General features: G+C 36.1%; 1 protein-coding gene, 1 non-coding gene and 1 pseudogene across 2 annotated transcripts; 2 read left to right on the forward strand and 1 right to left on the reverse strand.

Moving 5' to 3' along the window:
- The first annotated feature begins 3,389 nt into the window (after positions 1-3,389).
- LOC142552448 (small nucleolar RNA R71) lies at positions 3,390-3,498 on the forward strand. Its single transcript, XR_012821779.1, has one exon. It is a non-coding gene; the product is annotated as a small nucleolar RNA R71 (small nucleolar RNA).
- A 9,671-nt stretch (positions 3,499-13,169) lies between these two features.
- LOC142552412 (uncharacterized) lies at positions 13,170-15,256 on the forward strand. The gene is made up of 4 exons (XM_075662188.1): positions 13,170-14,217; positions 14,365-14,483; positions 14,646-14,906; positions 15,128-15,256. Exons 1-4 carry the CDS (start codon positions 13,170-13,172, stop codon positions 15,254-15,256), a joined length of 1,557 nt encoding a protein of 518 aa, XP_075518303.1.
- LOC142552459 (small nucleolar RNA R71) lies at positions 13,445-13,534 on the reverse strand (annotated as a pseudogene).
- Positions 15,257-26,838: the final 11,582 nt, after the last annotated feature.

The raw sequence follows: 26,838 nt of genomic DNA on the forward strand, positions 1-26,838 counted from the left end.
AATAATTCACGTCGAGTCAAATGGTCTTGATATCCAAGTGACGTACCGTGCTTTTACTACTTACAATTTGCGAAATAATTTAAAATTTTCTTAAATATAAACATTCATACGGTCGTCAACTCATCGGAAGAATTTAAAATTTTATTAAATATAAACATCTATACGGTCGTCAACTCATCGTTAATAAAATACCTTTGAAATCATCCATCACCAATAAAAATTTTGCTAAAAGAAACGTTTGCTCAAAACACCTCGTCAAAACGTAAAATCAGAGTGGGCGGTCCTCGGGTCTAGCTTTCTGCTCTGCCCAAGCCTGCTCCTTGGTCCCCACCTCCTGTCTCCTCATAAACATCCTCACCTGCATCGATCAAGTCTAGTGAGTCTAAAGACTCAACACGTATAAACTGGAAATAACAAGTATTACGTAATAAAACCACATGCAACTTTAAAATAGGACATACATACTTGAAGCTTGGCTTTGAAATGAACTTGAACTTGCATACATACATATACGTGCCTTAACTTGAAAGCTTTCATAAACATGCTAGCATACTAGATCATACTTAACATACACGACTTCATTTTGCGTAGAGAATGTTTCAAAGCTAGTGACCCATAACATAATCGCCTGATCAGACTAAACCACAGTATTGGGCTGACAGGGACGTATCCACTGCCACATACATGAGATCCCCGTTCATAATTTAACGAGCAGATTGGTCCACGTTCATGATTTAACGCTTTCCAATCACGATCTTAACACGTTCATGATTTAACGGGGTGGAGAGGTCATCGGCCACGTTCACCGACTTCCAAACTCATTCATAAATTGGTCACAAGACATTTAGCATATTTCAAAAATTAAAATATTTTCTTTGCACGTCGAACATACTTACTTGGCGTTGAGGGATTCGTTGGACTTCGATCGGGGCCGTCGTTGCTGCACATACTAACATGAAACTGCATACTTCACTTGCATAGCTTAGACGTATCAATCATACTTACTTACAAGTTCATTCAATTCCTTAGGACGTCCTAAAATTCCCATGACTCGACCTTGTAAATCATTGCACTAACCCATGACATCAAACTCAAAGCATACTATAAAATTTTCCCAAAATATGAAGGACACGGACCCCGTGCTTAGGTCCGGGTAGGGGTCCGGGTCCGTGCGCTAAAATGTGTCGTGCAGAAAAAGGAGGGCACGGACCCCGTGTCTAGGTCCGGGTGGGGGTCCGTGTGGGTGCGCAAATTTGACACCGAAAAGATACAAAGGCACGGACCCCGTGTAAGGGTCCGTGTACGGGTCCGGCTAGGCACTGATGGTCGAAACCTGCGTGAATGACTTGACGTAATATTTCATTCTCCTCAACCAAACTCGATGGCTACGAGTCGACATCTCAAGACACTTCCTAAAACACTAAGGCATTGTATCAAACTCAAGTAAACCATTAAAATTATTCCCAAGAACAACAACAATCAACAACCCCGACACAATCTGAAATTGCCACCATTTGTTTTCCTATGACTCTTGGATCAACTTATTGACTATCGACACAAAACCAAACGTTAATAACCATCCCAACATCATAAACATTGTGCCTATTTGCAACAATGATCACCCGTCGATCCCCAACGAAGCCTGCAACATAAACTTCAAGAACGCATCAGCATCATAATTTTCTGAAAAACGTAGTTTGAGCAGTCCCACGAAAAACGCCATAACTCACTCAATTTTCATTCAAAAATTTCGAATTTTATATCAAATCGAAGGCATCAAAAATTTCTACGTTTTTTGTATTGAATGTTTTCTCAAAATCTCGACCGAAAATTTGCAGTTTAAACAAGAACAGTAAAAACGTGATTTAGATCTAAAAATTTTCCTTCAAAATTGATCCAAACAATTATCCGCTCAAACTATGAACATCATACGTGAATTTTACGCATAAAACAATGCAACACATAATATGACATGATCGATGCAGCAAAAGAGAGATTATACGTGCCTTTTGATGATAAACTTTACCGAAACGGCGATACCGAAGCGGAGATGGCGCGAGGATTGATCCGGGACGAACGTGACGCTAAAATCTTGCAATAAAATCAACAAAGATCTTGCTGGAAATTGACAAGGGAAGGGGCGGCTGCTGTGGTGCCAAGAACCCTAAAGTTTTCTTATCAAAATATGCCATTGAAATGTGTATGTGTGTGTTGTGTGAGTTTAACATGTATAAGTGTGTGTTAGTGGTGTGTGTGCGTGTGTTTGGGTAGAATTTAGGAAATTAAATTGTTTAATTACCCTATTAAAATGCTAAATAAAAGGCTAATCAAGTTGCTCCTTAACAATGCTAGTTAAAATGTTATAAAGATTCTAATCCACTATTAACTTTAAATAAACTCTCTTAATTTAAAAGAAATGCACAAATGCCAACTTTAAAAGTTTTAAAAATTCTAAGCTTCCTAAATAATAATTTAGGCTTCAAAATACTAGAACTAAATAAATCGTTCAAAATACCCCTCCCTCACTTAAAATAAAAATACCGCATTTTAAAATTGCCAAAAATCGTCGCCGGTCTTTTCCTCGATCCCGCTTCGAATAATCTCCTGAAAATGAAACTTCGAAAAACATTTTAACGTGCATCACATAAACATAATTAATTTAAAATAATTCATTTAAATAAATCACACATGGCTAAAAGCTCATTTTAAACTTTGAATAAAAAGATTTAACAATTAAATAAATGCATGGGTTATACGTGTACTGAATTTGGGCACTACATCTTCAAAGTTTTTTCTTGGAGGTGTAACATAAGGAATATATCCTTGATGATTTGGTTATTTTAAAAATATTGTTGTGAGGGTTGTGCATTATTATCATTCCTCCAACTAAAATTAGGATGATTTTTCCATCCAGGATTATATGATGGTGAAAAAGGATCTAGTATTGGTTTTTTATAATTGTTAACATAATTTGCTTGTTCATGGAGACATTCTTTAAATGAAGGTAATGGAGACAATCTTTTGTAGAATGATCATGTGTATCACATATATGACAAACAATTTCTTGAATACTTTTTAATTGACCACTCTTTTTCATTTCTAATGACTCAATTTTTCTTGCTAAAGATGCAAGTTTAGCTTGAATATCTATATCATCTTTAAGATTATAGATATCACCCCCATTTGTTGAATTATTGATTTTAGTTGTTGGTGGTTCTATTGTGCCTATATTATCCCAATTTTGAGCATTTTCTGCTAATGAATCCAAATACTCCATAGCTTCATTTGGGTTTTTAACTTCAAAAGTTCCATTACACATGAATTCTATCATTTTCCTATCTTTAGGTATAAGACCTTCATAAAAGTGAGAAACTATTCTCCATGTTTCAAAACCATGATGTGGGCATGTATTAAGTAATTCTTTATATCTATCCCAACATTGATAAAATGTTTCTCCTTGTTTTTGAGAAAAAGTATTAATTTGTCTTTTAAAAGTGTTTGTTCTATGAGAAAGGAAAAACTTTTTAAGAAATTGTAGTTGCATTTCTTCCCATAACCTTATTGAACTCGATCTCAAATTTTGTATCCATGTTTTAGCTTTAACTTTTAAAGAAAAAGGGAAAAGCTTTAATCGAACTATATCCATGCTACAATTTTGATCATTATAAGTGTTACAAACTTCCTCAAATTCTCTTAGATGTAAATATGGATTCTTAGAATCTAAGCCATGAAAATTTGGTAAAAGTTGAATAATTTGAGGTTTAAAGTTGAAATTAGATGCATCAGGAGGAAAAACTAAACAAGATGAAGCACTAGTTCTAATAGGATTCATATGGTGCCTAAGTGTTCTTAATTGATCATGTTCTTGATTTTTATTATTATTATTATTATTATTATTATTATTATTATCATTATCTTGATTATTTGAATCATCATCCATGTTTAAATTATTTTCAGATACTCGAATAAGTCTACCACATTTTTTTTTCGACTCCAAATACTCATACAAGTAAAACAACACAATACTTATAAATAAAACATAAATAACAAATATAAACTTAATTTATATCTCCCCGGCAACGGGGCCAAAAACTTGCTACTACTTAAATTATAATTCACCCAAGTGTAGGTTGTCTGCAAGTAATATATTTCGTGAGTACGAGATCGATCCACAGAAAGGCTATTTTTAATTTAAATTTATTAATTTATAAATTACCAAATTCAAGAATAAAGTTTACAAATTATAAATTTTGTCAAGGCTCAGAGATTTATTCTTGGCTTATGTAATATTGTTTACCTAAAATTAAAACAATGGAAACCACCATAATTAATTGTTCCAAGAAAATTAAATATTTAAACACACACATAATATAATATAATTCACAATATAGAAAATACCGAATTAACTGATATTTTATATATGGTACCTATGATTATATATATAACTATATAAATATATATTTGCATAAATTAAATGTTAAATTAAATCATTATATTTCATTTAGAACAATCGGCAGAGCCAAACTATTATCTAAATGATATATGATTTAATAAGTTAGTTGCGATAAAGTAAAAGTTAGTTGCGATAAAGTAAATGTTAAATGCGAAAAATAAAAGTTAGTTGCGATAAAGTAAATGTTAGATGCGATAAAGTAATTGTTAGTTGCGTTAAAGTAAATGTTAGATGCGATAAAGTAAATGTTAGATTGTTAGATTTTAGTTTTAGATCATAATATTGCATTTAGAACAACCGGCAGAGCCACGCTATCGTCTAAATGAAATATATGATATAATTATATAAATATATATATATATGTATTTATATAATATAACAATAATTATAATTGATGAAATATTAATTGTATCAAAATTAAACAACAAATCAAGATAACCACTTCAATGGTATCAAGCATTTGATGTAAATTGATAACAACAAATAATTCATTTTTATACCTACAATAAAAAGAAGTTAGCTAAATGAAATGAAATAAAGAAAGAATATACAAAATATAAACAATCTTACTTCATCAAGAATTCATCCTCTTCAGCTTGACATAATAGATTTAGCTTTCCATGAGCTTACTTTTGATCAACACTCATATTTGGGAAAATGAAAAAATATATTGGAACTTAGAACTTTTATACAAACACACTATATTTAACAATTGGATAGAATGATGCTTAAACTAGCACAAGACCTCTATTTATAGACCAAATGAGAGAAAGGGTCAAAAATTTTATTAATGCTATGTAGTTGTAATAGTAGTTTTTGTCTCCTCCAACATCAATTCCATGGCCCTTCTTCCAATGCTATGTTCCACGATTTTAATATCCGAATTTGACTCTGCTCAAAACAACAAACATGTAAGGCATTGTCTGTAGATGACTTTGGCCATTTGTTTAACCTCATTTGGTTAAATATTGAATTATTTATGATTTTTTTACTATAAGCTGGTCATAGTAAAAGTAAATCTGTCCTCCTTTTAATATTTTCACAATTTGATCATCTTAATGAACTTTTTAGGCATTCATGTCTTCTGCAAAGTTGTAGATAATTTCTCAAGGATTCCAAACATGTTTGAATCACCTCCATTTGAATTTTGTAGCTTGAGTTATCATTATTTTACCAACACGTAGAAAACCTGAAAATAAAACATATTTATTAAGACATTTAAATATAAACAAACAATAATAAAATAACATAATTTTATAAATTTTATGAAATTTAAATTTTAAAATACAGGTTTTAACATATAATAAATTATTAATTTTAAGTTTTATCAATGGGGCTTCGGCGCAGGTCAAGGCTAGGTCCTAGGGGTCCAGTGGGTCCAACATGGTCCAGGGGAAGTCTGGTCAGGGGTTGGCTCAAGGTGGCTCGAGCCTGGCTTGATGAAACTGTGAGTTGGCTCAAGGGTGTTCTTGGAGGGCTTGGTTTTATGGTTTCTTTGGTTAAGGGTTGAACCGTGGTTCAACGGGGGATGAATCATGGTTCACGAGGGTAAATTAAATATAAAAATTCTATGTTTTAAATTTGAGAATTTTATATGAAAGTTTGTATTTATTCGATATTAAAACATATTACGAATTGTTAATTACGAAATAAATAAAAAGCCATGAATTTAAGCTAAATAAAGATATCAAAAAATTTAATTAAGGTTAAATAATTATTTGGGATGATCTAGAGTCAACAGAAATAAGAAAAAGTCAAAATCGTGAAATTTTACCTCTAGGGGTCAAAACAGTAATTTTATACCTGAAAAATAGTAAAACATCGTGACAATGCCCCGAATGCTGTAAAATATGTCGATATGATTATTTTAAATGTTTATTGAATTTTATGATAAAACTTTAATGATAAAAGATATGTTGCATGCTTGGTTGAAAAGAAAAATGATTTATGCATGTTTAATTTTTATAAAGTGGTGAAAATATGAAATGTTGAAGGAAGTGAAGTAATTGTGACTTATACAATGATACAATAATACGATGATATGTAAGGCCAAGGCTTACTTGACAGGTGAGAGTGTCGTTGATGTCCCCGCCGCCCAGTACTGTGGTAATATGTAGATGGATCCATCGACCTTCAACTAATACAAAAGTCACAATTAACTATCTGAATTCAACGAAAGGAAAACATATATGTATATGTTGAAAATTAATATGTTTATGATGATATGAAAAATGTTTAAGTCTATGCATGTTATAAAATATTATTTTAAGTAAAAATATTTTTCACTGTTGTCTGTGATTGTATACGAATTACTTGCTATCAAGATTATATTTTGCTGAGTCATTAGACTCACTAGGTGGGATGCAGGTGAGCATGATATTAATGTAGAGGGAGGTCTTGATTGTTGATATTGTTGGACTGAAGGTGCACATAACTCGAGGACCAGCACTAGTTTTTCCGCATTTATGATTTAAAGTTTATGTTAAAGATTTTACGACTGTTATTATGCTTTTGATTGGTTTTTGAGAGGTTGTTAGATTTAGCTTTATTTTGTGATATTGCTAAGTTAGGATTGGCGTCGTTTGACGATTTTATATTTTGAACTATTTCATTTGGATTTTCAAATATGGTTGTATGTTTTATTTTAAAATAGTGCAAAGTTATTTTAAAAATATTTTAAGTGTATATATATGTGTCGGCCGAATATAGTAGGATATGAAAAAAATTTCTAGTACTTTTTAAGCAAAACGAGTAGTGGACGTTTCAAAAATCAAGATGCAGCTCTCAAAGTCTTGGAAACTCAGATAGAACAGCTGGCCAAGATAATTTAGAGCAGAGATCCGGGCACCTTGACAAGCAACACCAAGACTAATCCTAAAGAGCAAGTGAATTCCATTGAGTTAAGGAGTGGAAAACTTTTAGAGTTAGAGGAGGGCGCAAAAAGCCATTCGCAATAGGAACAGGTCAAAACACCCAAGGGTAAGTCTTCTAACTCCACACCTAAACCCACTACACAATCTCGAGTTGTTACTCCTCCACCGTTTCCAGCAACATTGAAAAAAGCTAAAATTTATGCACAATTCGGTAAGTTCCTTGAAGTATTTAAGAAATTGCACATTAATATTCATTTTGCTGATACTTTGATGTAAATGCCTAGTTATGCTAAATTACTGAATGACATAGCAAATAAGAGGAAGTTGAAAGACCATATGACAGTAAACTAAACTGAAAATTGCTCTGCAATGGTGAAAAACAAGATCCCACCAAAACTCAAGGATCCAGGGAGTTTTTCTATTCCTTGCATGATTGGTGATATTCTTTTTCATAAAGCTTTGTGTGATCTTGGTGCAAGTATTAACCTTATGCCTTTGTCTATATGTAGGAAACTTACATTGGGAAAGCCAAAGCTAACGAGAATGTCTTTGCAGTTAGCAGACAGATCTGTCAAATATCCACAAGGAGTCATATAGGATGTATTATTGAAAGTGGGAAAGTTTATAATCTACAGAATATGTGGTTCTTGACATGGAAGAGGATAGGGAGATGCCTTTGATTTTAGGGAGACCGTTCCTTGCAACTAGAAAGTCCGTGATTGGTGTGCAAGAAAGGCAGTTGAGATTGAGAGTGATAGAGGAGGAAATCACTTTTAATGTTTTTAACGCTCTTGAGCACAAACTGAAAAATAATGATTGTTCTATAGTTGATTCTTTGGATTCAAAAGTGTCATTTTTTGCAGGATTCTATGGAGGATCAATTGGAAGACACTCTCACAACTGAATTGAAGGAGGATGAACTTGATGAAGAAAAATCTGAAAGAGTGTCGTACTTTAACGCCAACCATCCATGGAAGAAACCAGTAAGGATGAAATTTGAGGATTTGGGGGATCGAAGAGACTTGACCCTCAGAAGTCAAGCATTGAGGAACCGCCGAAACGTGAGCTCAAACCACTGCCTCCATATCTGAAGTACGTGTACTTAGAGCGTACAAAGCTAGCACCCGACAAGCGCATTACACAGAGGGAATTTAAATAAGGCTAAGCGGTGCTCTTTATTTCCTTGCAAGATGAAGTCAAGGTGGACAAGCCCCTATATGATTACCAAGATTTTCCCCTCGGGAGCCAGAACTGTGAGATATGGGAAAAATGAGCCGTTCACAGCCAATTCTCAACGACCAAAGCACTACTTAGGTGGAACAGCGGAGCCACAAATTGGAATAACTCGATTCCAAAACATTCCGAGTTGAGAGGGACTTACAGTCTAGCTCTAGACTATAAATTGAGAACTAATTTCTTTCCTTTCCCAATAATTTTTTTTAGTTAAGTTTTTAAATTAGATCTTGATTGTTTTTATTTATTAATTTTAAAAAACAAGTAAACAGCAGGGGGATGCAGCTGGAGTACCACCACTGAAACACGACGAGGACGAGCACTGATCGTGGGAGTTCACTGTTTCTCCTTTTTTTCGTTTTTATTTTCTGCTGCATTATGTTTTTTTCAAGTTATCATAGTTGTTTCATTATGTCATTTACATTGTATTTGTTTCTGCGTTAGGCATCTTTATGTCGTTTATGTGTTTCAGTCTTTGTGTAATGAGGACATTGCACACACTTAGTATGAGAGGGTCGGTTGGGTTGTGAAATTGCATGTATTGTTAATTGATGGTGAAGCAAATAAGTTGGTAGCCGATGATGATGTTGGGATTGATGAATTACATGTTTCTTAATCTTGTCACTCGTTATCAGTACCCTACATGGTAAAAGCATGAACTTTGTCTTGAATTGAGGAATTTTTTATGCACAAATAGTGGGTTTTGGTAGTTGTGTAAATGACAGTCGAGTTTAAAAATTTGTGAGGGAAACTGTAGAAACATGAGGTGTAAATAGAACTTGAAATGAATGTCTGTGAAAGGAAAAACTGACCAGTGACATCAACTCAAGTAGAAAACCTTAGTAAACCTGGAACAACCTTCTTCCCAATCATGTATAGAACCTGAAAATTTATCCCTAGGCTGAATGAACATGCCTTATATTCAAAGCCTAGGGTGTACACATGAGAAAATTATGCACTTATTCAAAAGAAAACAAAAACAAAATGTGAAAAACAAAAGGGGATGTAAGGTGTGGGGGAGCCAAAAAAAGGATGAAATCATAACCTTAGGCAGAAAAATGGAGATGTACGGTGTTGAGGAAAGTTGGATGAAAATTCTGACAAGTACATAATGAAAATGATCGGTGTCTCCCAATATTTTTGGACCACTTGAGCACATGTTGACATTACCCCCCTAAATATTGTTGTGCAACCATGAAATTCTACTACATTGTGTTTACTGGTTGGTCACTAATAGAAACAGAACTCAGGAGAGTTTTGTGTTGAATTGTTGATTTGGTGACTCACATGATTGGCGAACAAAGTTATCTAAAGTACAAGCTAGTAGAACCCACAGCACAAACACGAACACGTTTTTTGTCCAAATAAAATTCTATTTGGTGCTTTACAAGGGGTGGTAATGGGTGTTGTGATTTGAATGATGTGATGTTGTTCAAAAAAACCCGCAGAGGCAAGAGACGCCAGTTGCTGTTTCGCCATCGATTTGGTTGTTTTAGTACTTCTATTTGGTGTCATAGTTGTGGTATATGACCTATTTTGCTTGAGGGCAAGCAAAAGGTCAGTATGAGGGGATTGATAGGTATTGTTTTTATGTGTTTTATTGCATTCGTTTTGTGTTTGTTTGCATTGTGTGTGCATGCATTTCATACACATTTTGTTCGTTTTAGAATTAGCAAGGCATACGATCGTGTCTAACTCATACGTGATGAATTTGCAGGTGAAATAACCGGAGAACTGAAATCAGGACAGAAATATGCAAGCCACAAGAAGTTCGGCAGAAGACCTCGCGCTAGGGCTGTAATTCGTGACCGCCCAAGCGCGAGCACAGCAAAAATAGGATGTTCGGACAGAAGTAGAGCGATATTTCTTGACCGCCCCAGCGCGAGAGGCTGAAGAAATTACAGAAGACCTAGTAAACAAGGAAATTTTCCTTAATGGCTTATATTCAACTTGGAAGGTGGGTGGCTACAATAGAAACCCTAAGGGACGAAAATATGACACTTTTCAGCAGCCAAAAATTGGAGAAAAGGTAGAAAAGACTTGGAGGAAGCTTGGAGCGAAGATTTCAAGATTTTCGGGCAACATTCTTTGCATTTTCGTCACTACTAGTATTTCTATTTTTTTCTCTTGTTTAAATATTTTTTTGCTCAATTTGAACATGAACTCTAGTAACTAATTTTCATTATTTATTGAGATTTAAGGGGATCCTACCCCGAAATCGAGTTTAGTTAATTCATCTATCGACTTTTGATTTATTCTTGATTGTGCTATTATTTTCATTGCGTTGTTGAAGCTTAACTAACTTTAATAACGACTTCATATTGCGAGTGAGTTCGAGAGAATAGCCCGTGATAGGAACGAGTAGCAAAATCCGTGGATTTACAATTTATATAGAAATATGAAGTCGATAGTCATAGTCCAGTAGGTCGAAAGCAAGGGGATTTCATAGAACGACATGCAATTCACCTTTGATAAATAATTAAAAAGATTTAATTACTTCACTGCGTTGGATTAGTTTGGCATAGTTCGAGAGGACGTGTTCAATTGGATAGAAAATCCCGTCGAAAGCGTAATCATTGTCGAACTAATTAAGTAAATTAGCGAGGAGTAGGTGAATCAAGACTCCCAACAAATTCATTTCTCATTGAATCTTTAATCAATTATTTTACCTTATTTATTTCATCATTTAATTTATGAATCATTTTGTTGAGTTTTGATAGACGTAGTTTTTACGTGTTTTAATGCATTAGTTTGCGTGTGTTTGCATTGTGCTTGCGTCCATTTCATTTACATTTTTGTTCGTTTTAGAGTAAGTATATGCATTTGATCGTTTCTTACTTGTGTGTGACAAATTTGCAGGTAAAACGATCGGAGAACCGAAATTGGAGCGAAGTATGCAATCGAAGAAGAAAATAAGCAGAAAAGATAGCGCCCGAGCGGTAGAAAACTACCCCCCGGGCGCGAGAGTTGAATGCCAAAGGTGATGTCCAGAACATGTGGCGCTCGAGCAGTAATTTTCTACCGCCCGGGCGCGGGATCTATCTTCCGAAGAGCCAACTTACCGAAGACTCGGCGCTCGGGCGGTAATTCTCTACCGCCCGAGCGCGAGAAGCCGCATTCCCCAAGTGTTTTACAAAGAGTGTGGCGCTCGAACGGTAATATTCTACCACCCGAGCGCCACTTATTTTTGGGAAGATATCTTGTCCGATTCCCTACCTTATTTTGGAGGAGAGGATGATATGGAAAGGAGAGGAGGACGTTTTTGAGGACACTGAGACATAATTTCAGAGCCGCCAGAAAAGCTTTGGAGATTTTTCGCGCCAGACGTTGAAGATTTGAAGATTTTCGAGCGTCGTCTTTACGATTTTCGTCACGCCTAGTATTTCTGATCGAGTTTCTCTTCTTTAAACTTTGTTTTGTTTAGTTTTACTATGAATTCTAGTAGCTAATTTTATTATTTGTTGGGATTTAACGGGATCCTACCCCAAAACTTTGATATAATTAATTTACACCTCGATTTCTGATTTATTCTTGTTTATACTATTGTGTTTATCGTGTTGTTAGAGCGTAGCTAACTTTAACAACGTCTTTATATTACGAGTGAGTTCGAGAGAATAACTTGTGATAGGAACAAGTAGTATAATCCGTGGATCTACAATTTGCATAGATATATGAAATTGGATACGCACCGAAAGTCATAGTCATGAGGGTCGAAAACTAGGGGATTTCATAAATCGACATGCAATTCACTCTTGATAAATAATTAAAGACATTTAATTACTTCATTGAGCGGAATTAGTTTCGCATACCTCGAGAGAGTGTGTTCAACTGAATAGGAAATACTGTCGGAAGCATATAATCAATATTAAACGAATTAATTTATTGACGAGGGGTAGGTAAACCGAAATTCCCAACAAATTCATTTCTTATTGAATTTCACTAAACCATTTTAGACATTATATTTCATTAATCAATACTTGAATCAATTTATTTGCATGTTTATTTGATTATAGTAGCAATAAAACAATCATTCAAATTTTCGTTGCTAAAGATTTAATAACTGAAAATAATAATTGTCAAATACAGTCTCTAGTTGAACAATACTCGTACTCACGTACATTATACTATTACTTGACATCGTGCACTTGCGATTAATTTTTGAGCAAATAAAACCATATTTTTATTGAGGATTCCACATTGCAAGTTTTGCTCGATCAAATTTTTGGCGCCGTTGCCGGGGACTGTTAATCTACAATTTTATTTTCAATTATTTACTTTAGCATTCTCTATTTTCACTTTGGTTGACACCTTCGATTTCTTTTTCGCAGATACCTCTCTTGTGCATGCCAAGGTCTCTAGAGTCTGAACTAGAGACATTCGATCCCGAGATTGAAAGAACCTTACGTAGAAGACGATAATAGCAAAGACTAAGAGACAGAATGAACAGGAACGAACGTGAGGAGGAGCATCACGAAGATCCAAGGATCGAAGAGCCAAGGCGCATACCCATGCTTGAGTATGCGCAAGCATCGCTTGATGGAGCACGTCCAAGCATAGTGCGACCAACTGTCAGGGCAAACCAGTTTGAGATCAAGCCAGCAATAATTCAAATGATCCAGAACACTGTCCAATTCGGGGGAAATGCGCTAGATGATCCGAACACTCACATCGCCGACTTCTTAGAAATTTACGATACTTTTAAATTTAATGGAGTTTCAGATGATGCTGTTAGACTACGTTTGTTTCCGTTCTCTTTGCATGATAAAGCTAAATCTTGGTTGTATTGTTTGCCTGTAGGTTCAATCACAACTTGGGAGGATATGGCCAAGGCATTCCTCTTGAAGTACTTTCCTCCATCAAAAACCATGAAGCTGCGAGCGGACATAACCACATTCTCTCAATTTGAGCAGGAGTCACTCTACGAGGCTTGGGAGCGCTACAAAGACTTATTGCTCAGATGCCCACATCATGAGTTGCCTCTTGGGTTAGTGGTCCAAATTTTTTACTATGGTTTAATTTCATCTAACCGAACCATGATAGATGCTGCGGCCTGCGGAAATCTGTTGAGGAAAACGGCCGAAGATGGGTATGAGTTACTAGAGGAGTTGGCTGCTAGCAGCTATCACCCTCAATCTGAAAGGAACACTCAGCGAAGGAATGCAGGAGTACACCACGTAACTGACTTTTTAGCTGTCACCGCACAATTAGAAGCACTCAACAGGAAAATAGACAGCATGAACGTAAACGGGACAGCGATGCGCCTGCAAGAAATATTTTGTAAAAAATGCGGAGGAGAGCACTATGTTAAGGACTGTCAAGACAGTGGTCCTTTTTATGTAAATGAGGAGGTACCAGTGAACCAAGTGGGAGTCCACAACCGTCCGAGGAATGATCCGTACTCAAACACATACAATCCTGGATGGAGGCAACATCCCAACTTCTCATGGGGCGGTCAAAACAGTCAGAATCGACCACAAGGAGGACAATCATATGGGAAACAACCGATGTATAGATCTGATCCTCCTAGAGAAGAGAAGTCCAACCTGGAGCAAATGATGTCTAAGTTTATTTCATCCACTGAAACTAGACTTCAAAACAAAGATGCATCAATAAAAGGGCTTGAGAATCAAATTGGACAGTTGGCCAAGATGATAGCAAGTAGAGAGTTGGGCACCTTGCCAAGTAACACAGAGACAAATCCAAAAGAGCAAGTGAAGGCCATCGAGTTGAAGAGTGGGAAAGTTTTAGAGTCAAGAGAAAAAGATAAAACTCAAAAATTGGATGAGCATTCTGAAACATCCAAAGGTAAGTCCTCTAACTCTACACCACCACCCACTGCACAACCTAAAATTGTTATTCCTCCACCTTTTCCTGCAGCACTGAAAAAAGCAAAACTAGATGCACAGTTATGTAAGTTTCTTGAGGTATTCAAAAAATTGCATATAAATATTCCTTTTGCTGATGCTATGATGCAAATGCCGAGTTATGCTAAATTTCTGAAATACATCTTAGCTAATAAGAGGAAGTTGGAGGATCACAGGACGATAAAATCGACTGAGAATTGCTCTGCATTGGTACAAAACCAGATCCCACCAAAGCTAAAGGATCCGGGGAGTTTTTCTATCCCCTGCATGATTGGTGGTGATGTTTTTCCTAAAGCTTTATGTGATCTTAGTGCGAGCATTAATCTTATGCCTTTATCTGTATTCAGGAAACTTAAATTGGGCGAACCTAAACCGACACAGATGTCCTTGCAACTAGCTGATGGATCCGTCAAACATCCACGAGGAGTCAAAGAAGATGTGTTAGTAAAACTGGGAAAGTTTACATTTTCTACAGATTTTGTGGTGCTTGACATGGAAGAGGATAGGGAGATGCCTTTGATTTTAGAGAGACCGTTCCTTGCAACTGGCAAGGCCGTGATTGAAGTGCAAGAAGAGAAGTTGAGATTGAGATTGGGAAAGAAAGAAATCACTTTTAATGTTTTTAACGCTCTTAAGCACACACTGCACACTAATGATTGTTTTATAATTGATTCATCGGATTCACTTTATGTCAATTTGTGCAGGATGCTATGAAGGACCCAATGGAAGCCACGCTCACCACTGAATTGAAGGAGGATGAACTTGATGAAGAAAAATTCTCAAGAGTGGCGTATGTAATGCCAACCATTAATGGAAGAAGCCAGAAAGGATGAAATTGGAGGACACGGGGGATCGAAGAGATTTGACCCCTCAGAAGTCAAGCATTGAGGAACCGCCAACACGTGAGCTAAAACCACGGCCTCCACACCTGAAGTACGTGTACTTAGAGCGTACAAAGCTAGCACTTGACAAGCGCATCACGTCGAGAGAATTCAAAGAAGCTGAAGCGGTGCTGCTATACAACTCCAAGCTGCGCCTGTTTCCTGGCGAGCTCAAGTCAAGGTGGACGGGGCCTTACATGATCACCAAGGTGTTCCCCTCGGGAGACATAACTGTGAGAGATGGAAAAAATGAGTCATTCACAGTCAATGCTCAACGACTGAAGAAATATTTAGGTGGCATAGGGGAACGACAAATTGGAGTCACTCAATTCCAAAACAATCAGAACTGAGGGGAACCTGCAGTCTAGCTCTCGACTATAAACTGAGAACTAATTTCTTTCTCTCTCTACTCGTTTTAATTTTCTTTCTTGTACTTTTGTTGAGTTTTACAATTTCAGTTTGACTATCTTCAGCAGAGGGATGCAGTCGGAGTGCCACCACCGGAGCACGACAAGGAGGAACCTTGATCAGGGGAGTTCACTGTTTCCCCTTCTTTGCATTTCCATTTTCTACTGCTTTATGTTTTATTTCTAATTGTTGTTTCATTTGGGCATTTATTTTGCATTTGTTTCTGTGTCTGCATTAATGTTTGCATTTATGTGTTTTCGTCTTTGGTGCAATGGGGACATTGCACACACTTAGTATGAGGGGGTCGGTTAGTATGTGTCTCGCATGTGAGTCAGTTGATGGTGAAACAAGTAAATTGGTAGCCAATGATGATTTTGGGCTAAATGAACTGCATGTTGCTTAGTCTTATCACTCGTTATGAATCCCTCGGTGAATTGAAATTTTTTATATATATGCACATATAGTGGATTTTGATAGTGGTGTCAATGACAGTTAAATTCAAAATAATCTGTGAGAGGAACTGGATAAACATAAGATGCGAGTAGAACTTGAATGATTACCTGTTGAAATGAATGACTAACCAGTAGCATGAACTCAAGTAGAAAATCAAAAATATCCCTCAAACATGCTTCATCTCAATCGTGCATAGGACCTAAAAATTCATCACTATGCCAGATAAATAAACATACCCTATATTCAAAGCCTTGAGAGTACGCATGAGAAAACTATGCGCAAAAAAAAAATGGAAAACAAAAGGGGATGTAAGGTGAGGGGGAGCCAAAAAAGGATGAAATCGTATCCCAAGGCTAAAAAGATGGAGATGTAAGGCGTTGAGGAATGTCAGAGAAAATATCTGACAAATGCATAGTGAAAATGATCTATGTACTCCCCATCTTTCTGAACCACTTAACACTTATGGCTATTGACTCCCTAAATTTTGTTGTTCTACCATGAAACTCTACCGCTTTATGTGTTTACTGGTTGGTCCCGAGTAGAAACAGAACTCAAGAGAGAGAAATTTGCATTGACTTGTTGATTCGGCGACCCACATGATTTGCGAATAAAACTGTCTGAAACACAAGCTAGAAAAATTCACAGCACACACGGCCACACCTTTTGGAAAAATACAAATGTTGTGCGATGTTTTGAAGGGGATATTAATGGATGTGTGTTTTGACTAAGTGGATGTGGTTCACAAACCCGCTGAGGCAGGAGATGTCAGTTTGCTACTACACCATCAGTTTAGTTATTTTAATACTCTTAACTTTGTGTTTGTAGCATGTTGAGTTGTAGTCTATAACCTATTTTGCTTGAGGGCAAGCAAAAGGTTAGTATGAGGGGGTTGATAGACATAGTTTTTACGTGTTTTAATGCATTAGTTTGCGTGTGTTTGCATTGTGCATGCGTCCATTTCATTTACATTTTTGTTCGTTTTAGAGTAAGCATATGCATTTGATCGTTTCTTACTTGTGCGTGACAAATTTGCAGGTAAAACGACCGGAGAACCGAAATTGGAGCGAAGTATGCAATCGAAGAAGAAAATGAGCAGAAAAGATGGCGCCCGAGCGGTAAAAAACTACTGCCCGGGCGCGAGAGTTGAATGCCAAAGGTGATGTCCAGAACATGTGGCGCTCGGGCGGTAATTTTCTACCGCCCGGGCGCGGGATCTATCTTCCGAAGAGCAACCTTACCGAAGACTCGGCGCTCGTGCGGTAATTCTCTACCGCCCGAGCGCGAGAAGCCGCATTCCGCAAGTGTTTTACAGAGAGTGTGGCGCTCGAGCGATAATATTCTACCGCCCGAGTGCCACTTATTTTTGGGAAGATTTCTTGTCCGATTCCCTACCTTATTTTGGAGGAGATGATGATATGGAAAGGAGAGGAGGACGTTTTTGAGGACACTGAGACATAATTTCAGAGCCGCCAAAAAAGCTTTGGAGATTTTTTGTGCCAGACGTTGAAGATTTGAAGATTTTCGAGCGTCGTCTTTGAGATTTTCGTCACGCCTAATATTTCTGATCGAGTTTCTCTTCTTTAAACTTTGTTTTGTTTAGTTTTACTATGAATTCTAGTAGCTAATTTTATTATTTGTTGGGATTTAAGGGGATCCTACCCCAAAACTTTGGTATAATTAATTTACATCTCGATTTCTGATTTATTCTTGATTATACTGTTGTGTTTATCGTGTTGTTAGAGCGTAGCTAACTTTAACAACGTCTTTATATTGCGAGTGAGTTCGAGAGAATAACTTGTGATAGGAACTAGTAGTATAATCCGTGGATCTACAATTTGCATAGATATATGAAATTGGATACGCGCCGATAGTCATAGTCCTGAGGGTCGAAAACTAGGGGATTTCATAAATCGACATGCAATTCACTCTTGATAAATAATTAAAGACATTTAATTACTTCATTGAGCAGAATTAGTTTGGCATACCTCGAGAGAGTGTGTTCAATTGAATAGGAAATCCTCTCGGAAGCATATAATCAATATCGAACGAATTAATTTATTGACGAGGGGTAGGTGAACCGAAATTCCCAACAAATTCATTTTTTATTGAATTTTACTCAACCATTTTAGACATTATATTTCATTAATCAATACTTGAGTCATTTTATTTGCATGTTTATTTGATTATAGTAGCAATAAAACAATCATTCAAATTTTTGTTGCTAAAGATTTAATAACTGAAAATAATAATTGTCAAATACAGTCTCTAGTGGAACGATACTCGTACTCACGTACATTATACTATTACTTGACATCGTGCACTTGCGATTAATTTTTGAGCGAATAAAACCATATTTTTATTGTGGATTCCACATTGCAAGTTTTGCTCGATCAAGTTTTTATTTAATTATTGTAGTAATAAACAATCATCCAAATTATCGTTGCTAAGGGTTGAATAGCTGAGAATAACAATTGAGAAATACGGTCTCTAGAGGAACGATACTCATACTCTCGTACAATATATTATTACTTGACATCGTACACTTGCGATTATTTCGAGCTTGAATATTACAAATTTTTACTAAGACTTTCACAGTGCAAGTTTTGCTTGATCCGCGGCATTTGCTTATTCCTTGCTGCCTCAAAGACAAAATATTTCTCACTGGGCGGTCAAATAGACATCGACCTCTGCCGAAATCTATCGAAGCTCCATTCAATGATAGCCAATCCATGCCAAGTATGATGTCGAATTCAGGCATTGAGAGTACGATAAGTTCTGCCCGAACCACATCTTTTTGCAAACGAAACTCCGGATTCTTTACAATGTTCGAAGTGATCATTTGATCACCAGAAGGAATAGAAATTTTGAAACCTGATATCATATCTTCGGGTATAATATTTAGTTGCTTGACGAATGCCTTGGATATGAATGAGTGTGTAGCTCTCGAATCCAACAATGCGTAGGTAGCTACACCAGTATAAATATCCTTTCTGCGACGAATACAGCGTCAAAACTATTTGTGTTGGCGCTTAAGGAGTTTCTATCATTATTTTCTCAAATTTTTTGAATTTTTAATTCTTGGATCCCGATATTCTATCAAAAATTGCATTTTTTTAGCCCCTCAAATATTTCGAAAATAGCTTTATCATCCCCAAAGGTTTCGATATTACATTTTAGCCCCCAAGATTTTCGAAATTCTTATCCTTACCCCATAACTTTCGAATTTCATCATTTTGAGCCCTAAACTTTCAGAATTCATTATTCTAACCCTTAGGAATCCAGAAATTGCGAAAATAGCCCCTAAATACTTGAAATTAGAAAACATCTCCCGAACATTCTAAACTTTACAATTTAGTCCCTGAATTTTTCAAAAATTCCCTATTTCACCCTAGGTTTTTGGTTATCTCAATTTCAGACCTTGGACTCTTCAAAAATTCGGAATAGCCCCTTGAATTTCTGTTATGTGCAATTAAGTCCCTTAAATTTTGGATTTTTCATTTTGGTCCTCAAAATTTGAAAATTCTCATTCATGCCCAAATTTTTTATTTCTCTCAATTTTAAGCCTTAATACTCTTATTTGGATTTAATTATCTCATTTGCATAATTAAGGCTCATAATTCATGTTTAATTTCTATTGTTTATATTTTCATCTCTTAGTTCCAACTATGGTAGAGCATGCAACTTAATTTTCAATAGGTTCTTCTTGGTCCCAAATCAATTCTCATAACAAATTTATCATTTCATGCAATAAAAGCAATGTAAAAACATTAAATAACTAGGTTACCGGTGATTAGGGTCATTTCTGGCTCCTCCTCAGCTCCTCAGCATGCATAACATAAACTCTCCTCATAGTTGGTTCTTTCTTCTTCGGCTGGGAGTTCTGTTGGTGTTGCTGACTCTTGCGCTGCATCTCATAATCGATGTTTTTCAGGGCTTGCTTAGCTTGGAATGCATAGGCAGTGGCAGCTGCATAGTCCGTCGGTCGCATCATCATCACATCACGACGTATGGTAGGTAAAAGGCCATCCGTGAAGTGCCTTAATTTCTCCGCAGCATCTCTAGCAATGAAGGGCACAAAGTGACAACCCTAACGAACTTCTTCACAAATTCAACCAAAGTCGTATCCCCTGGTGGAGACTCATGAACTCCCTCTTCAAGCGCCCTCGGACATCGGTAGTAAAGTACTTCTCATAGAATATTTCCTTGAATCGTGCCCAGGTAAGTGTAGCCAAATCAATTCCATGCTCCGCCCCTTCTCACCAAAAGGAAGCATCATCCCTAAGCATATATATAGCACACCTAACACAGTAAGCGTCTCCCATATTCAAGTAACGAAAGTGCACCTCAAGTGATCTAATCCAACCCTCAGCAGCAAAAAGATCTGCGGTGCCACAAAATTCCTTCGGACCTAGCCTCCGGAACTGATCATAAACATCAAGTTTTGGCCTCGAAGCCTGTTGAAACCGCTGCTCAAAGAAACGTGCCATACCTTCCAGTGCACGAATAGCAGCATCCCCATTAGGAGGTGGGGGTGCATTCCCTTGATGTTCTTCATTATTCTCAACTTGCCTATCAGTAGGTGCGCGTCTAGAAGACAATATATCTGATCGTTTTTAAATTCTAAACGTAACCAACATGCATTTAAATCTAAGTTTAATCATGCAACATGTATTAATCCCTTTGTGAGCAACATTTAAGCATATATATAAAATTTAACCTCAAGAAGCTTTTAAACATTTATTGTAAACATATAAACCGTATAAACATGTAGGTATCATCATAAAACGAATGTAAAACAATTAAACTTATAGACTTGAGGCTTGACGAGTGAGCTTTCCGGAACTGGCGGTGGCACAACCCTTTGCAAGAACGTTGCTCTGATACCAACTGAAACATCCACTACTCCTTTTTCTTAAAAATATACTAGGAAATTTTTTTCCCCACCATGCATTCGGCCGAAATAGTACCATACATAGAGATATCTATTTTCAAAATAACTTTGCACCATTTTTAAAGTAAAGCGACCAACTATTACTTGAAAATCAAAAGGAAAGTAATTCAAAACATAAAATCATAAAACGTCAGCCAACCTAAACTAACAATATTTCAAAAATAAACTTATCTTTAACATTCTCTCAAAAACCTCTCAAAAGCATCATAAGTCACAAAATATCTTTAACGTTAACTTAAATCATAAGCTTAATTCAAATGCGGAAAACTAGCGCCGGTACTCGGGTTGTGTGCACCTTCAGTCCAGCAAGATCAACGATCAAGTCTCTCATTAACATCAATATCATGCTCACCTGCATCGATCACACCTAGTGAGTCTATTGACTCAGCAACCTTAACAATGATAACAAGTAATACATATAAAATCACATGCAACAGTGAAAATATTTTTACTTAAAATAGCTTTTGAAGGATCGTGTGTTGGGCTCCTTGAGGTGCTTCAAACACAATATTCTCCAAGAGCTGCAGTAGCTCGTGTTCTAAGAATGTTTACCTTGATGAATTAGATCGAGTTTGATTTTAAATCAAGTGGAAAACACTCGAAGTAATCCTTCGTTAAAAAAAATTGATATATTTTATATCATGTGTAACAGAATAACTGAAAATAAAGGGAATTAGTTGTGACATATATAAGTTCAGTTATAGTGAAAATTGAACTGACGGATGCTCTAACTGATCAAATCAATTTGAAAACAGTAGTTAAATAATTAAATACACAATATATGTTTATGGATGTTCGGAGACTTCAACTACTCCGACGTCACTCCTTCTACCACCTCGGGTAGGATCCAGTAGAAGACTTTGATTTATACAACACCTTGTACAAACTCACCCAGCTTAGGACTTACTCACTACCTAACTGAACTCCTAAAATAAACTGAAGGCATCACCTTCCAACCAACTCTTGTTTAACGTCTGTGTGTCAAAGACTACATACACAAGTTTATCGTCTTTGTGCAAGAGTATATTTGAGTGGTGGTGTGTGTGTGTGATAACTGATTCTTTTATTACAACACGAAATTGTTCTCACACACTTAGGGAATTGTGCTTCTAATCTAAGCTGATAACACGATGAAGTGTTCCCTCTAAGATAATTACTTCTACTAAGTTGATATGCAATATGCGTGCCCTTTCTATTGTTTTTCCACACTTTTCTTTTTCTCTTTCATTGGTCTTCACCGATCTTCTATTTATAGGCAGGAAACTGATCGTACAGTGAGACTCAATAATTGTATCTGTTATAGCTTGAATGTGTTCCTTGAGATTCGTGTCTCGATGTTTCCGACATCTTTGCTGGAAAATTTTGTCTTTAAGCTTTGTTGCAACATCCTCTATTGTTCCTCTGATCGTACAATAACTTTTCCTCAGTGCACACAGCTGGATACCATTGAATAAGCTTGTCATGATTTGCAAATTGATTGAATTCTAACTGATGCACCTAACACTACAAGAAACATGCCCTTTTAAAACTGTTGTTAAAGATACTATTGTTAAATGGTTCGCTCAAAGACAACGGTTTTGACCGTTGTCGTAGCTACATTTAGCGACGGTTTTGAAAACCATCGCAAATGATATTTGCGACGGAATGCATATATAAACAAGTGCTAATTAGCGAAATTTTGTTACACCGTCGCTAAACGTAGCGACGGTTTATTAATAACCATCGCTAAATGTAGCGACGTCATTCATGTGCAAAACCTTCGCTACTTAGGACGGTTTATACATGAATTCCGTCGCTAATATTTTAGTTAAAATAAAAACAAAATTTATTAATTTAATAAATCTGTGTTGAGAATTGGTACAATCGTATAAGAGATAAAAAAATTTAAGTGTCGTCAAGTGATAAAATCGTGTAAGAGATAAAAATTTTAATTGTTTTGATGTGGTAAAATCGTGTAAGAGATAAAAATTTTAAGTGTTGTGAAGTTGTAAAATCGTGTAAGTGAGAAAAATTTTAAGTGTTGTGAAATGAAGTGGAAGAAAATGGAGCGAATTTGCAGGTATTTATAGAGAGTGGTGGAAGAAAAGGGAGGGAATTTTAGGCGGTATCGAATTTTTGAAATTAGCGACGGTTTTCCGACAACCGTCGCTAATATTAGCGACGGTTATAGCTAAATCGTTGCTAATATCAAATTAGCGACGATTTTACTTGATTCTGTTGCTAACGTTAGCGACGGTTGAAATTTAATCGTCGCTAATTTGAAATTAGCGACGGTTAAGCTATAACTGTCGCTAACAATAGCGACAGTTATAGGAAAACCGTCGTTAAATACCGTTGTATTTTATTCTAAACTCACGCTAATCGACAACGGTTTTCTAAAACCGTTGTCAATTGTCCAAAAAGACACGCTAATAGACAACGGTTCATAAAACCGTTGTCTTTGAACATGAAACCGCTGTCATAAATGTTCAAAGACGATAGTTTTACAGAACTGTTGTCATTGACCCTAAAAACCGTTGTCTTTGACCCCCAAAAGACAACGATTTTATAAAAACCGTTGTCTTTTGCTTAAAAAATGATCTATGACAACGGTTTTATCTAAAACCGTTGTCAAAAAACTTTTAACAACGGTTTTAGTTAAAACCGTTGTCGTATGTGTGTTGTTGATTCTGAAATTTCTTGTAGTGTAACTATTCATCAGGACTGATATTCAGTTGGGCTAGTGAAATCAGTTGACTCGTTAATTGAACTGATTTCACTCTTTCAGTTGAACTGGTAAGCTGGACTCTTCATCAGTTGAGCTCTTCATTAGCTGACCGGGCTTCTAAAGGTCTTCTGCTGAACTGCCTATCAGTTGGACAATCAGTTGAAGTGATCTTTGATATATCAGTTGAACAGATTCAGTTTGAGCGATCAGTTGGCGCTTTCAGTTTGCGCCTCGATAGCTTTAGTTTTGACTTGATAACTGATCAGTTCGAATCCTGATCAGTTCCAGCTTCCTGCGCACTTAAATAGAATCATTAGTGAAAAAATAACTAGTTTTGTTAACATCAAAATCAAGATTGCAAACATTAAATTTTCCAACAATCTCCCCCTTTTTATGGTCACAAAAATTGATCAGTTAAAAAGATTTTAAAGAATTTTTAAATTTTAAAAAGTAACCAATTCTCCCCCTTTGTGAGAATAAAAAAAAATTAAATATGATTAAAGAAAAAAATTCAGTTCGGGGTATAAGAAAGCTCCCCCCTCAATATCCGAATTAAAAACCGGGTTAAAAACGAGTTTAAAACATTTTTCAGTTCGAGGGAAATAAAACTCCCCCTCACTAACTGAATTTAATAACGAGTTAAAAATAAGTTTAAAACATTTTTCAGTTCGAGGAAAATAAAGCTCCCTCTCATTAACTGAATTGAAAACTCCTCTTTAAAAATAATTATCTACGCCAAAATTTAGTAACTTTAATCATTCAAGCAGTTTAGACAAGAAATCTGGAGATTTCAGTTCAATCATATAGAAACATAATTGGATAAACATTATATTTGTTTAATCAAATAGATCTCCCTTTTATTAAACATTCAAGTACATCATCAGTTATTAGGGAAAATTGCTACTACATAGAATATTTTAAACAACATCAAATATCAATAAGTTTATGCATGACAGAACTGAATATACCAACAACTAGTTGTCTTGAACTATTGAAGTGCTGCAACGATCTTGAGTTTTCTGGCAAGAAAAACAGCTCGCTGCCTTGGACATGATCTCTCTGTTGCCAAACTGGTTGGGCTGATTCAAACTGGACTCAGCTGATGTTGAACCGCATTGATCATCTACTTGATCTAATATGGCAGTTAAGCGGCAGCATATTGCTGATGATTAAGCTCAACTTTAATCATCCAACATCTCAACATAGCTGGGCTTCGTCTGTTGATCAGCTTCAACTGGAAGGTTGGAAGCTGAAACCTTGTCTTCCAATCAGTTTTGCTGAATAGCCAACAGGTAAGACTCGTACCCCTGTAGGCTGATTAAAGTCCCAAAGCTCGAAGTCGAGCGAAGTGGCCACAATGTTAATTGCAGAGCCAATCCTCTCAACATCTTAGCAATGAGCGTTAGATAAACATTTTCAAATAGTTTTGAAAATAATATAAAGTATTTTTAAATAGCTTTTAAAATTATTTTAAAGTAAAATAATTTTAGTCAGTTTTCAAATGTCCTTCTTAGAATAGCTAGCTCTCATACCAATTGAAGGATAATGTGTTGGGCACCTTGAGGTGCTTCAAACACAATATTATCCAAGAGCTGCAATAGCTCGTGTTCTAAGAATGTTTACACACGATGAATTAGATCGAGTTTGATATTAAATCAGGTGGAAAATACTTTAAGTAATCTTTCGTTAAGAAACACTGATATATTTTATATCATGTGTAACTGAATAACTGAAAATAAATGGAAACAGTTGCGACATATATCAGTTCAGTTATGGTGAAAACTGAACCAACGGATGCTCTAACTGATCAAATCAATTTGAAAACAGTAGTTAAACAATTAAATACACAAGATATGTTTATGGATTCTATGACCTCGGGTAGGATCCACTAGAATACTTTGATTTATACATCACCTTGTACAAACCCACCAAGCTTAGGACTTACCAACTGCCTAACTGAACTCCTAGACTAGACTGAAGGCATCACCTTCCAGCCAACACTCATTTAACGTCTGTGTGTCAAAAACTACATACTCAAGTTCATTGTCTTTGTGCAAGACTATATTTGAGTGGTGGTGTGTGTGTGTTTGATAACTGATTCTTTTATTAAAACACGAAAGTGCTCTCACACACTAAGGAAATTGTGCTTCTAATCTAAGCTGATAAAATGATAAAGTTTTCCCTCTAGGCTGTTTGCTTCTTGTAAGATGATATGCAATATGCGTTCCCTTTCTATTGTTTTTCCACACTCTTCTTTTTCTCTTATATTGGACTTCACTAATCTTTTATTTATAGGCAAGAAACGGATCGTACAGTGAGACTCAATAATTGTATCTGTTGCAGCTTGAATGAGTTCCTTGAGATTTGTGTCTCGAATTTTCCGACATCTATGCTGGAACATTATGTCTTTAAGCTTCGCTGCAACATTCATTATTGTACCTTTGATCGTACAATAACTTTTCCTCAGTGTGCAAAACTGGATTCTATTGAATAAGCTTGTCGTTTTCTGCAAACTGATTGAATCCTAACTGATGCACCTTACTGGTCATCTGAATTGATATTCAGTTGGGCTGGTGAAAGCAGTTGACTCGTCAGTTGAATTGATTTTACTCTTTAAGTTGAACTGGTAAGCTGGGCTCTTCATCAGTTGAGCTCTTCAGTAGTTGGACGGGATTCTGAAGATCTTCTGTTGAACTGCCTATCAGCTGGACAATTAGTTGAACTAATCTTCGATATATCAGTTGAACTGATTAAGTTTGAAGATCAGTTGGCGCTTTTAGTTTACGCCTCGATAGATTTAGTTTTGACTTGATAACTGATCAGTTCGAATCATGATCAGTTCCAACTTCCTGCGCATTTAGGCACAACCATTAGTAACAAACTAACAAGTTTTGTTAACATCAAAATCAAGATTGCGAACATGAAATTTTCCAACAGGTTTTCATGGACATGCATAAACTTTAACACTTTTCCTTTCATCATATACATTTTACTTTTCATCATATACATATATGT

The sequence above is a fragment of the Primulina tabacum genome, chromosome 7 (genome assembly GCF_025594145.1).
Source record: "Primulina tabacum isolate GXHZ01 chromosome 7, ASM2559414v2, whole genome shotgun sequence".
In the NCBI taxonomy this organism is placed as follows: domain Eukaryota; kingdom Viridiplantae; phylum Streptophyta; class Magnoliopsida; order Lamiales; family Gesneriaceae; genus Primulina; species Primulina tabacum.

What these genes read in the sequence shown, in the direction of transcription:
- LOC142552412 (XM_075662188.1), top strand. Translation starts at nt 13,170, where the DNA reads ATGATCCAGAACACTGTCCAATTCGGGGGAAATGCGCTAGATGATCCG. An exon ending in AGTTATGTAAGTTTCTTGAG is followed by an intron (nt 14,484 to 14,645) that starts GTATTCAAAAAA and finishes GTACAAAACCAG; the next exon opens with ATCCCACCAAAGCTAAAGGA. An exon ending in CATTTTCTACAGATTTTGTG is followed by an intron (nt 14,907 to 15,127) that starts GTGCTTGACATG and finishes CAATTTGTGCAG; the next exon opens with GATGCTATGAAGGACCCAAT.